At 39.2% G+C, this 13956-nt stretch overlaps 1 protein-coding gene across 4 annotated transcripts in view; it reads right to left on the bottom strand.

Moving 5' to 3' along the window:
* Positions 1 to 13956, bottom strand: part of LOC116511631 (putative interleukin-17 receptor E-like) — a 64855-nt gene that overhangs the window by 28258 nt on the left and 22641 nt on the right. For all 4 annotated transcript variants that reach the window (XM_032221784.1, XM_032221783.1, XM_032221786.1 and 1 more), the window contains exons 4-9: positions 13082 to 13191; positions 8502 to 8616; positions 6714 to 6758; positions 4542 to 4678; positions 1350 to 1421; positions 180 to 234 (exon numbers count right to left, since the gene is read on the bottom strand). In XM_032221784.1, coding sequence (XP_032077675.1) covers positions 180 to 234; positions 1350 to 1421; positions 4542 to 4678; positions 6714 to 6758; positions 8502 to 8616; positions 13082 to 13191 — 534 coding nt within the window. The remainder of the gene's footprint in view (positions 1 to 179; positions 235 to 1349; positions 1422 to 4541; positions 4679 to 6713; positions 6759 to 8501; positions 8617 to 13081; positions 13192 to 13956) is intronic.

The raw sequence follows: 13956 nt of genomic DNA, 5'->3' as shown, positions 1-13956 counted from the left end.
TCAGATTTATATATTGGTTTGTTTACTTTACAATTTGTGTTTGCTACCCACTCAAATGACACAAGTGACAGATTATTTGTGGGGGGGGCAACTACATGTGACATTATTCTTCCCACCCGTTATGTTTCTGAAATTGCCTAATCACTACTCAGAAAAAGCAAGAAGGACATATCACTTGCCATTCTTGAATGGGCACAACTGCATTCTTCGTGCATCTAAAATTGCCGGCCATACCTGTAATCCAAATATGCATCCATTAATTCCAATCACCATAACTTTTAAATTGCTTTTCAATTTAAATATCTATTGCTCATATGACACTGTCTACATGGCCTTTCTCCTAAAGCGTCTTATGGAGGAATCGAAATAACATAAATGTACAATAGGAAAGAATACGCCAAAAATAAACTTCTCAGTTCTTCTCTTGAAAATATCTAAATAAAATGAATGTGATTATTATTTTTGTAATGATTAAATATTGAAAACTGGATGTAATACTAACGCAAACCATTTTGAGATTTTTGCTATCTGTGTATCATGGGTGGGAGGTTTCCATTTAGGATTAGCCTCCCCTAAGTCATGATCTTGTCAGGGTTCCAAGTAACACCCCTAACAAAAGAAGACACCGAGCCTTGAGTTTCCTCAAACTCATTTCATTAGAGATGTCATATTGGCACATCTGGGAAAACCCAAATATGAAAGCTTCCAGGTTTTCCTCATCCAAATGAAAATTCAAGTCCCTTCCCAGCACCCACATGTCCATCACATGGTCCAATCAAACACCATCCCAACTGGAGATGCCTCCCAGTCACACCACTCTAGGTGCAGGTCAGGGGTGAGTTCCAGATTCTTTTACTGCTGGTTCACTCAGGGACACGCTTCAGGTGCATGCACGCTTCACGTATGTGCATGCACAATATAACCGGGGGTGTTATATATATTGGGGGTGTGGACAGCCGAGTTACTACCTACTCGGCTGAACCAGGCTGAATCGGTAGGAACCCACCTCTGGTGCAGGTTAGGATGACCTTGACTCTCTGAGAAAGGAATGTTATTTAAACTATATATCTCCCGTACTCCATATAATCCCCCCTCTCATTTTTCCACAGCAATAAATGTGGCAGGCCTGAAGGCCCAATACAAAAGATGGCTTCCGGGCCTGACAGATCTCAGAGTTGTCTGCAGATTGTGCTCAAAAATCTCAAGATCGTGGCCACTATGGCATAGTCAAAGCGCCAGCTGATTTTTTTTGTATGTTGACCCAATCCCGTAGACAGCTGTGAATGGGTATTTTAAGGATTCCTGTATATTGAGCTAATTCGTATATCAAGCTACATGGAAACATTTACCTCAATGCACAGACAAGGCAGAAGTTGAGTGTATTGCAAAGAAGCAGATTTCATCGCGTCTTTTCCCTGAATCTGAAATGATAAAACAGGAGGTGACAAGTCAAATGTTTTTGCACAGACGGAAGAGTTGCAGAAAGATGCATGTATCTATACAAATATCATCTGGGCATTTTGCTGTTCCGCACAGCAGGTCTTCAAGCTGGCACAAGATGGTTTCCTCAGCACTTTAAGCTTAATACTGCAAAACATTGCAGTTATTTGTGGATTATTCCAGGATCATGGTAGAATTAAAGCTGTCTTTTGACTTATTTCAAAGTAATTCCATGTATATGTTTAGACTACGGGGATTACTTGGGAAGAAAGAAAAGGATTTTGCAGTTGTGCCAAAGACAATTTCCTAGTCAAAAGAGATGGAGAGAAGTCCTACTCCTAATCCCCTTTAGAAGACTTCATATTTTTGAATCTCAATTATACCCCTAGCCTCCTTCCCAATGACATGGTTTATCCATCTTTGCTTTCCAACCATTCTAGTTACATGTCTTTGCATTAACTTTCTTTAGCACTAGTTTAAACATTAAAAGCAGATAAATATGGTCCAAAGTTAACAGGGGTCAGTCTAATATTTACTGACATAAGAATATGCTGAGAAATCTAGTAATGACCCTGTAGGAAGTTAACACCCACCCCTCTCCTAGGGAAATGAAATATTTTAAGAAATATTAAATGGAACATTAAGGCCTGGGCCAGTGTATTCTACCTAACAAAGATCTATCTCCTTCAGGCAGAGCCATAACAGAAATCCCAAAGCCCTTTCATTACATGATCACCCAGCAACAGCTTAACCAAGCTTGGGACTCAAAAGACAACCTACAACCTACAAAGTTGTCCCTGCAAGACAACCAATCAGAATAGAAGCTCAATTTCAAAAGCCAAGAGAGAATAAAACCCAGGGACTCTCAGCATCTCTCCCCTTTTTCTTCAAGATCTTTAAGGCAGGTGATCGCCTTTTTGCCCAGGTCCTCAAGCCATGTGGCCCTGTCCACCATTAAAACCATATTTCCAAGCAGTCTCCATGTTTCTAGTGTCTTTCTCCCCACTTGGAACTGAACCCAGATGGACATTTCTTCCAACAATCCCAAGAGGGTATCTATAGTCCATTATTGACTATAGGAATATCTATTGGAAATTGATAAGCAGAACACAAAGACATTATTGGGGGAAGAAATCAGAAATTGATGGAAGTTCCTAATTTCACACAGTCCTGAAAAAGTTAAGCTTCCTCTCAAATAGGAGCAAAAGGTGAAGGTCTCGGTCAAAGATCTGGTTGAAGAAAGAAGATTTTGTGTACAAATCCTTAGAAAGTCAGAAGGGAGGGAGGGAGGGAGGGAGGGAGGGAGGGAGGAAGGAAGGAAATACAAAAGAGAGTAATGGAAAAAGAGTCTCCTACTGCCTTTTGGAAGAATTTCCATTGTAAGGGAAAATATCACTTAGGTGCATTGAGGTTGTTTTCCTTCTGTGTATGTTGCATGGGTTGTTTGCTAACATTTTCACTGGTCAAGATGCCTATTATTCTAAATTCTCTTTCATATTTATTAGAAATTAAGTAGATCAGATGCCCATTGTCATCTCTTATTCCAGTCCAGTCTCCCATTCTATTTATATTTCCAGCACCAAACAATGTTTCTTAGTACCTATCTTCTTGTCTTGACAATTGAAAGGAAGAATGAAAGCCAGAATTTTTAATTCTCTAATATTGACCTTAATCCATAACTCTCATAACTAATAACTACAAATGGGCTTAACTATTATGAACTAATCTAAGGCTCTGTAAAGTTGGCCAACTTGGCAGCCACCAGTATGTATTAATAGTTACAACATTGTATAGTTTAACCAGAAGTGGGTTCCTACCAGTTTGCACCTATTCGGTAGAATCGGTTCGTCAAATCTACCGAATCAGTTAGAAGAGGTTCCACCAGTGGACCCGGAAAGCAGACCACACCTACAGAAGAGGTTCCAAAATTTTTTGAAACCCACCACTGGTCCTTGGATATGATTATTCTACACTATCATGCTCATATTTATAAAACTCAGTGCTTCTGTGAAAGGTAAGGATGACTACTGCGTTTGTGGTGCAATCAGAACATTGCGTGTGTTGAAGTTGTTTTAATGCAAATCAAAGATGCCTTTTAAAAAACAAGTTTACATCATATTGTTATGCATGCCAGTGCTGTGTGTGAGGTAATTTAAGGGGGTTCTGACAAGTGTCGTTGGCATCTTTATATTCGGTCACATGGGTGGCAAGCCACTCCCATCCAGTCACATGGGTGGCAAACCACTCCCACAAAGGAGGCCACACCCACAGAGTAGGTTCGAACAATTTTTGAAACCCACCACTGAGTTTAACTATGGGTTAAGTGAAGAAATAATTTCCTTCACTTGTCCTATATTGCCGTGTGTTAAGTTTTATTCATGATTCCATTCTGATATTCCAAAAGGCAGACACATTTTCTTCTATAATATGTCAGTATCATGAATAACTGTATGCACCTCTTTTCTTTTTTATTCTGTTTATTCTTTTTTATTCATTTTCTATTCTTTTTCTCAAGTAAAACATCCAATTTCTACAATAAGCTTTTGTCATTAACCATTGGTCACATAGAACTGAATACAGCTTTTTTTTTCATAATACTTAGCAAAGACAATTTCCAACATAGCAACAAAATCCCGATCACATTAGGAATTATGCCTATGTATTCTTGTTTTCTTTTTTCCTCATATATAAATTATTTATCAAATTTGCACATTTGCATTTATCAAATTTGCAGCTCCTATTATATCCTATCCCATACATTTTTTTCATAAACTGGTATTCCCTTCCTTTATAGTGCAACAAGTCCAAATCTTATCATTTGCATTTAGAAATCCTTAGAATTTCTGTTCATTTAACTTCTCACAATTAGATGTCTTCAAATACTAGAGGGAATGTGGGGAAGAAAACAGCAAGAGAAAAGGGTGGAAGAAAGGAAGGTGCAGATGTTAGGAAAAGGGAAAAAATAATAATTTTTAAAAACATATTTCTATTATTGGAATTGGAATTCCCATGGAATTATGTTACCCTTGAAATGCCTTCAGTATTGCTTTGCTAGCTGAATTAATTTCATAAAACATTTTCAGCTTCTTTCAAGTACTTACCAAAGTGACAGGCCCCACATCTTCACATACAAATCTTTGATGACATAAACGGACATAACAGTCTCTGTTTTGGACATCTGAAATATTCACTGAAATAGTTTTTCTTGTTCTGTCCACATTATAAGCCATTTTGCTCACTGAAATTTACAACAAAGAAAAAACAGTAAGGGTACTGTTTTATGTTTGTATTTTTGGTAGCCAATAATTATTGTGTGTCCATACAAGACAAGATAATTGAGGAGTTTAAACTTCATTTGGAATATTGGTGTTATTTGTACAGGAAATTTGATTTCAATAAGTATTAAATGTTAGTGTACAATCTTATACAAATTTATCTGGAGTGAATATAAATAAAATTGTAGTACCAAGTGTCAACTCTTAAAGAATCCTAAAAAGAAATGTCTCCGATTGTACATGTCCAATTGGAAGTAAGTCCCTTAGAGGTCAAATTAAGTAAAGTACTAGAAATCATATGCGTTTTCTAATAATTACTTTCTGTGTGTGAAAGAGAGAGAGTGTGAGTGTGAGTGTGAGTGAGTGCCTTCAAGTCAGTGTTACTCCTGGCAATTGCCAGAACAAGTCTCTGCAATTTTTCTTGGCAGAAGTCATTCACCGTTGCCTTTTTCTTCTTAGGGCTGAGAGACACTGGTCCAAAATCAACCAATTGGTGCCATATCTAAGGTGGGACTAGAACTCTCAATTACTGGCTTTCTAGCCTGATGCCTTTAACCACTACACCAAACTGGTTCTCCAATTATTACATACATGTTTTTAATCACATTTATTTTTGACAAGGAAGCTATAAAACTCAGCATCTCTTGTCTCAAGAGATATATGTGGAACTGTCTTTTTTGAACTATGAGGTATTGCTCTGTTTCCCGTCTGATAAAAGAAAACACACATTGGATTTGGAAATCAGCTAAAATTATGGTGAAGAGTACAACAAAGTTCAAATTAAAAAAAAAACAGTAGCTAGTCTAGGATTTCCATATTCAAGCTGGCCAGATTGTTCCATTGTTCTCCAGTTACTGATTAGAAGGAAACTTTAACCAGATATCAAGTTTCTGTGCATTTATAAGACACACATATATACAATATGCATAATAATCATTACCTTCAGTTCTTATTTAGAATATAGAATAATAGAGTTGGAAGGAACCTTGGAGGTCTTCTAAGTCCAACTCTATACTATTTCAGACAAATGGTTGTCCAGTCTCTTTTAGAAAACCACCAGTGATGGAGCACCCACAACATGTGAAGGAAAGTTACTCAATTGGTTGATTGCTTTCACCATTAGGAAATCTCTCCTTAGTTCTAGGTTGCTTCTCTCCTTGATTAGTTTCCAACCATTATTTCTTGTCTTGCCTTTTGATGCTTTGGAAAATAGTTTGACACACATACACCATTTGTGTAGGAGCTCCTCAAATATTAGAACAGTGCTATCATGTCACCCCCTAAACCTTCTTTTCATTAGACATACCCAATTCCTGTAACTGTTCTTCATATATTTTAGCCTCCAGCCCCCTAATCATTTTGTTGCTCTTCTCTGCACTCTTTCCACTCTTTGCATTTAGTTATCACAGGTTCTAATTGACCAACTCACTTCTAAATTAGGACATAAAGCATTTGATTAATGGAATTTGAACACCACCTATTAGTCGAGATATTATCTAAATTAGACAACAATTGGCCTATAACTCTTCACTTTGAATCATAAAATGGGGAATGTGGATGCTAGAATAGTTAATTGTGGAAACAAGAATCTTTTTAGATGACGGCAGGACTATATGAAAGGTAGAACCTCTGCAAAACAAATTACCTCTGGAATTCATCAATTCAAGGATAATTTCTGCAGGAGAAATGAGATGAGAGGGCTTGTACTAGAAAAATATCTCATTATTTTTAGAGGAATGGTACCCAGCTTTGATACCCAGTTTTTCTCTTTGGAAGCCTAATGGTTTTAGTAAGTTGTGCTGCATTTCAGCCCTCACTGTGTCCAATTTCTGAACCCCTTGATTCAACTCCAGATTGCCAGCTTCAGAAGAAAAAGAAGAATTTAAGAACTGTTTTTAAGCTGATTTTTATAGATAATACCCATGTGTTCTTGTTGATGGAATATTTAGCAGACTACTAAATATGCTACTGTTTTAGATCGCAGAGACCTCAACTTACCAAAACAATCTGGAATATTTTTCCCCACATCATTGTTTCTGCAGTCTGCAAAATTAAAAAAAACATATTATCAACTTGTTTATTTTCATGAGGGATTGTCAGAAATCAGTAGAAAGCCCTTAATAGCATACAGATTACAAAGATTTCATTGATTCAGCTATGATGATTAAATAAGGGATTTAATTGGAGTGATAACCTGGAGAGGGCTAAATTTTCTCAAATATAGTTAGGTTCTTTCTGCTTCTGGGTCTATGAGTGATTGCTTTGATTTTGGACTTTTGTGAACCTAATGAAGCGGCTTATCTAAGCCATTATAGAAACACAACTTAGGACAGTGATGTCTAAGTTTTTTTGGACCGCGTGCCAAAAGCGGGGGAGCGAAGGGGGTTTGTGCATGGGCGTGCCCACACCCATAATGCTATGCACGTGACCAGAGCTCCCTCCCCCACTGCTTTTGCCATGCTTTTTTTGCCCTCTCCAGGATCCAGATGCTTTCTAGGAGCCGGGGGGGTGAAAACAGCCTACCCCACCCCTCCTGAAGCCTCCAGAGGGTGAAAAACTTTCCAACGTGCAAAACGCAAGTTCAGAAATGGATTTCCGGTTTGTACATTGGGCTGTTTTTCACACTGCGAAGGCTTCAGGGAAAGCCTCCTGAAGCCTCCAGAGGGAGAAAAATGGCCCAATGTGCAACCTGGAAGTTGGAAAATGGGCCATTTCCAGCCTCCAGGGAGCCTCCGGGTGCGGGAAAGGCCTTTTTCACCCTCTTCAGGCTCCTAAAAAGAGTCTGGAGCCTGGGGAGGGCGAAAAACGGATCCACCATGCCATTACGTGCCAAAAGTGGGGGGACCACAGGGGGGGAGTGCAGGGGGGGCGTTCGCATGCACAGAGGGTGGGTGCATAGAATTATGGGTATGGGCACGCACATGCACAACCCCCCCTGCCTACCCCCACTTTAGGCATGCGATGGCAGAAAGGTTAGCCATCACTGGTCTAAAACAAGAGTTCCCCAACCTTTTCGGCTTTGTGGACAAGTGGAGGTCAGGGGGAGAGGAGATGGTTCTACATGTGTGGCACAGGGGTGGGTTCCTGCCAGTTCTAACCTCTTCTATAGAAGAGGTTCCACAAATCTACAGTGCCATTTAGAACCGGTTCCAGCTCCCTGCCCCCACCCGTCCGCACATCATCAAGATGAAGAGCAAGAGGAGGAATTCTGGGAGTTGAAGTGCACAAGTCTTAAAGCTGTCAAATTTGAACACCCCTGGGGGTTTTTTTCTAAAGGGTTAGGGGTGCAAGGATAACTTGTAACTTGACAGCTTTAAGACTTGCGTGCTTCAAATGCCAGAGTTTCTGAGCCAACATTTTGGTTGCTAAGCAAGACCGTTGTTAAGGGAGTTTCGCCATATTTTACAAGTTGGCCACACCCACTCAGTCACATGACTGTCAAGCCACTCCCACCTGATCACATGGCCAGCAAGCCACTCCCACAAAGCAGGCCACACCTACAGAAGAGGTTCTAAAAAATTTGAAAACCACCACTGGTGTGGCAGGCAAACACATGTGCAACTCCATTTGATTGTGGAGATGCTGCAACATTTGTGAGCATGAAGGATCAGTTGTCAGTTACTTTTTTCAGTGTTGTTATACTTCAAACAATTGGTAAATGGTTGTAAATCACCTGAACTGATATTTGTGTCAGCATCATCTTCATTTTAGTATTTGCATTAGCATAAACATGAAAGTGCACACAGCTGCATGCACACGAGATCAACATTTTTTAATGTTTCCTACCTTCAACGTAATATTCTTGAGTCAGCTTAACTCCACAATAATTTGGAATTGTCATCATGGTTACGTAGAGATGTTGTCCCACACTGACTTCAAAGCAATTAAATTGTATTTTGACCTGTTTGCATGGAAAGAATCTTCAGTTGAGACACTACTTCACAAAATGAGACATGCGGAAACAAGCATTCCACTAAGATTATTTTTCAAATACATTAATGTTATGTGTCATTTTTATTTTATTCTCTTACCCTGAATAATTCTGGAAGATAGAACTATAGAGAAATGTCCTGATAGTGAGAACAATTAATCAGAGGAATGGCTTACCTCCAGAAGTTGTGGGTGCTCCAACACTAGAAATTTTAAAGAAGAGATTGGACAACCATTTGTCTGAAATGGTATAGGTAGTTCCTGCCAGAGCAAAGGGGTTGGACTAAAAGAGTTCTAAGGACCCTTTCAACTCTATTATTCTGTATTTATTAATTTTCACTTAATTATGTTCTCAGTTTCCAAAGGCTATCCTGTTTAAGAGCCGAGGTGGCACAGTGGTTAGGGTGCAGTACTGCAGGCCACTTCAGCTGACTGTTATCTGCAGTTCAGCGGTTCTAATCTCACCGGCTCAAGGTTGACTCAGCCTTCTATCCTTCCGAGGTGGGTGAAATGAGGACCCAGACTGTGGGGGCAATATGCTGACTCTGTAAACTGCTTAGAGAGGCTGAAAGCCCTATGAAGCGGTATATAAGTCTAACTGCTATTGCTATTGCTATTTCAAGAAATGCAGTGATAAAATTCCAAATTTGACTCCTCACTCAGAGTTTTGAGAGTTGGGATCTACTTGAAATTGAGTTCTGCCCTACTGTTAGAACTTGCAAATCCACTGAAGAGCCAGGAAGCAACTCTGACCCCTTCATTAAAGCAAACTCTTGAGCAAGAACCCTGATTGTATTTTATATTAAACTCAGAGATTTGGATTATGATAAAATAGTAGTATTTCTAATACAGAAAATTTTATTATTGTTAAAATCAGAAATATTGACATGTGGAGGCATATCCTTTTTTTCATTCTGTTTTATTCAAAATAAAGTTAAAATACAATTTTTTTAAAAAAAAAAACTGAAAAAAACTATAAATAAAAGCAAACAAAAAAGGCATATCCTTATAACTTCTATAACTTAAGATGGGACTCTCCTCTACAACCCACAAACACACCATAATAAATAGAGGAGGATTTAATTCAAAGTAAAACATCTAAAAGATTTTCTTGGATTGCAACATTGGCTCTGATTTAGCTTTCTTTGCAGGAAGCTGGACAAAAGTAAATACTGTTGGCCTTGGAACTTGGGTTGTATTTCTTGTTTCCCCCATGCATCAAATGCTGCATCCAGTCAATTCAACTGGGCCCAGATGAGCATATGAATATAGATGCACCACTGAAGAAATGACACTTGGCTACAAAGTAAAGTAGTGAGTACACAGCTTGTATAACAGTTTAAATGTGCCGTCCCCTCAAAATAACACAACACATAGCCATTAATGTCTAAACTGCTGGCAAGAAATCCTTAAATATTTACAAAATGTGAGGGGGTGTACTCACTTCTGTGATATACTGTATATACCAATAGTATCTACCTTGTTTGAGGAAATGTTCAAACCTTTATCCATGAATCAATATCAAACTCAAAGTATTTTTATAAGGTATAAGCTTTTCTGGAAAATCCCTAGATGTCCTTTCTGGAGTAATATTTCCTAACCATTATATACATATTCACTGTGGGTTTTTTTTTTTTTTTTCAAAAAGAAGAAGTCTGTAAAAATATATTGCCAAATCTAGATTTCAGGAATTGGCAGATTAGTTGGAAGTACTTCCCTTTTGAAGTAAGAGAGAGTTACACAATATTCTCTGTGAAAATGTGAAGTGAGCATGGGGGATATAATTAAGTTTATGGAGAATAATTGTTCGATTTGTGTTTTCAGGGATATTCTTCTAAATAAATCTATATGGAAGCAATGGCATGCAATATTCTTAACCCACACATAGTCAACATACAAATTTTCATAGCTCAAGGCAGACATAAACCTAATGCTCTCTGACAGTAATCAGTTAGTGAATGTGGAAACAATTTGAACCAATTCTTGTGCCTTTTGCACTAGTGTTTTGGGGATTCTGTTTTAAATAGTTTAAATATCTTCATTCTCACTTTGGCCCGGCAACCATTTGGCTGGTATACTAGTGTGGAAAATAAATTAAAATTCCAGAACTGTGTAGAATGAATATATAACTTCTAATCCCAAAATAACTTCCAAAGCCAACATTGGAGATTGAAAGCTATGATGATGACAAAATAATGTTATTCAAGTGTCATGATCCCATTGCACAATGATATATGAGTCACTGGCATAGTGGCAGTGGTAACTAGGAGGGGTTGTGCTATTGTGATTTATTTGTACCCTTTACTGAATGGCAAGGCTCTACCCCCAGACCAGTGGTGGGTTTCAAAAAATTTTGGAACCTCTTCTGTAGGTGTGGCCTGCTTTCCAGTCCACTAGTGGAACCTCTTGTAACCAGTTTGGTAGATTTGAAAAACCGGTTCTACCGAATAGGTGCGAACTGGTAGGAACCCACCTCTGCCCCAGACACCAGAGGTGGTATTCAGCAGGTTCTGACCAGTTCTGGATAACCAGTAGTGGAAATTTTGAATAGTTCGGAGAACCAGTAAATACTACCTCTGACTAGCCCCACTCCTATCTGTTCTCTGCCTCCTGAGTCCCAACAGATTGGGAGGAAATGGGGATTTTGCAGTAACCTTTCCCTGCCATGCCCACCAAGCCACACCCACCAAGCCACACCCATAGAAGCAGTAGTAAAAAAAATTGACTCCCACCACTGCCAGACACCCATGCTCTGGTTACTTCCAGAGTAGATTACTGTAATGCTCTTTCCATGGGGTTCCCTTCAAAAGTATCTGCGAGTTTCAATTGATGCAGAATACAGCTGTGTGGATACTTGTATTGTATCTTTGTTCTGTGAGTTGAGCTGGCTGATCATTGCTTCTGAATGTGATTCAAGAAGCTGATTTTCACATTTAAAGTCCTACATGGCATAGGGCCAGACTATTTAAGGAACCACCCATTTCCCAATCATATCTGCCCATCTCATCAGGTCCAACATGAGGATTGTGTTGAGGGTCCCATCCACTTTCATCCAATGGGATCCAGGTGACATGTTCCTCCTGCTTTCTAGAACATCATCCCCTCCACACCCACCGAAGGTGAGGTTAGCCCATCACTGTTAATCTTTCAGAAAATCCCCCAAATCTAACTTTTCCAGCAGCCTTGAACATCCCATGGAAAGCCTGCATAATTATTATATTGTGCTTAGGTGCATGTTCTCCAGCAAACTTGCTTTTATTTATATTTTCAGCTTTTTAAAATAGATATAACATTAGTTTAAGTGTTGGTTGTATGCTACCCAAAATCACATTCAGTGAAATGAGCTGCCATATCAATTTATTAAATAAATAAGGACATTGTCAGGGTTCCAAGTAAAAACTCTATACAAAGCAGAATTCCAAGGCAGGCAAGTTCCTCAAAGAACAATTTTATTGGAGATATCATATTAAATATATGATCAAATGTAAGGGAAGATCCACAAGCCTTCCTATTTCTAATGGTCTGTAGGAATGACCTTGGAAGATAGAAGGAAGCGTCACAGCCTAGACCCATGATAGCAAACCTATGGCATGTGTGCCACAGGTGGCATGCGGGCACACAAGCCATCACATCAGCTCAGCTCTACTGCGCATGAACATGCACCTCCTACCAGCCAGCTGATTTTTTAGTCTCTGCCCTGCATGTGTGGGGCACATGCAGGAGATGTATAAACATGCATGGGGGTAGGGTTGTGTGTGGATGGGTGGGGGAGCACGGAGGGGAGTGGTGGGCCCCATGGGCCCTATTTTTGGTCCCAAGAGGCTTCAGGGAGGCTTACTAGGCCCAAAATGGGGCACAGGGAGTCATGTGCGCATAAACGGGGGGGCTGGGGATGCGCAGGGAGAATATATATGTATATGCGCAGGGGGGCAGGGCACACAGATTGCATTATGGGTGTGGGCACACGTGTGCAATGTTGTGCGGGCATGCTTTCAGCACGCAACGAGCAAAAGATTACCCATCGCTGGCCTAGACAAGTCAAATAAGAGAAATCTGAGTCTAAAGGAGGTGTGGAGTTAGACAAAGCATATCAGAAGGGACTCTCTTTAGTATTTGGGAGATTAAAAATAAAAGGTACTTATAGACCTGCAAGATTCTTTTAGTGTAGCCTTCAAATAAGGATAGTTTGAGTACTCCTGGTTGATATTTTTTGCTTGAAAGGCTGACTCTATCCAACTCTGTTCTATAAATAACTTCATACCACTATAAAATGAGAAAATGGGAACCTCAAATTTACCTCTGAACATATAATTTTGCCCTGTCAGCTTAAAAGGAAAAAAAAGCACTTCTTACCTTGAAAGACACCATATCACCTTCTTCCTAGACTACTTAAATTTAGCTCCAATAAAATGGTAGAAATAACTGAAATCTTTTACCTTATTTCCCTCAGGGTGGGCATTTAGCTCCCTGGAAATCTTCACCTTCACACACTTGGTTTTTTGAGTAACCATCAGGAAATAACAAATTCGAACACCAGAAGTATTTTCTGAAAATAACATAGAAATAAATGCAAATTCAGAATTCAAAGAAACAAACTTTGAGGGGAAAGAATTATTACTCACTTCCAAAAGAATATTATAAAAGAGGGGGGGAACCTTTATGACTGAACCAGTGGTGGGTTGCCAATTATTTTACTACTGGTTTGGGCATGCTCACGTGCACACGCGCAGAAGCGTCCAGGTGGGTGGGCGGAGCCTCCCGATCCGGGCCAAATCGGGAGCAACCCACCTCTGGAATGAACCATAGAAATAAAAAGCCCTCTGAATCAAATAGCATCATTGTTAGAAAGCATAGGCTAATCAAAGATGAGCACCTCACTTTTAAAAGTTGAAATGCTCCTCAAAGTTCTACCAAATAAAATGTAGAAGAAAACAGTGATAGGTCCATTTTTTTAATTCTACTTTCATGGAGCTAAAGTGCATTACTAGCCAACCTCTATAAATGCCAATCCAGTTTGACCAAATCCATTAAGGTTAACATTGATTAGACAGATGACTCTCCTACTTTCGTATCTCCTTTATCTCCACTAAAATTTCTGCTAGAGAAAGTATTTTCATAGATTCCTCTATGGAATCATGTTAGCGTCATGCAACTGGGAATATTGATTTACAGTAGTTTGTTTGCCGCATAAAAGCAGCTCCTGTTGTTTTCTTTGATACAGCTATCTTTCTTGATTTCTTTCCAGTTGCATTCATTTAATTTTAGTTTGTAGTTTCTTAATGACACTTGGAGACATCATAAAAACCCAAGG

Source organism: Thamnophis elegans, chromosome 7, assembly GCF_009769535.1.
Source record: "Thamnophis elegans isolate rThaEle1 chromosome 7, rThaEle1.pri, whole genome shotgun sequence".
NCBI lineage: Eukaryota > Metazoa > Chordata > Lepidosauria > Squamata > Colubridae > Thamnophis > Thamnophis elegans.
Note: the sequence above shows the minus strand (reverse complement) of the source record. Positions and strands in the feature narration are given on the sequence as shown.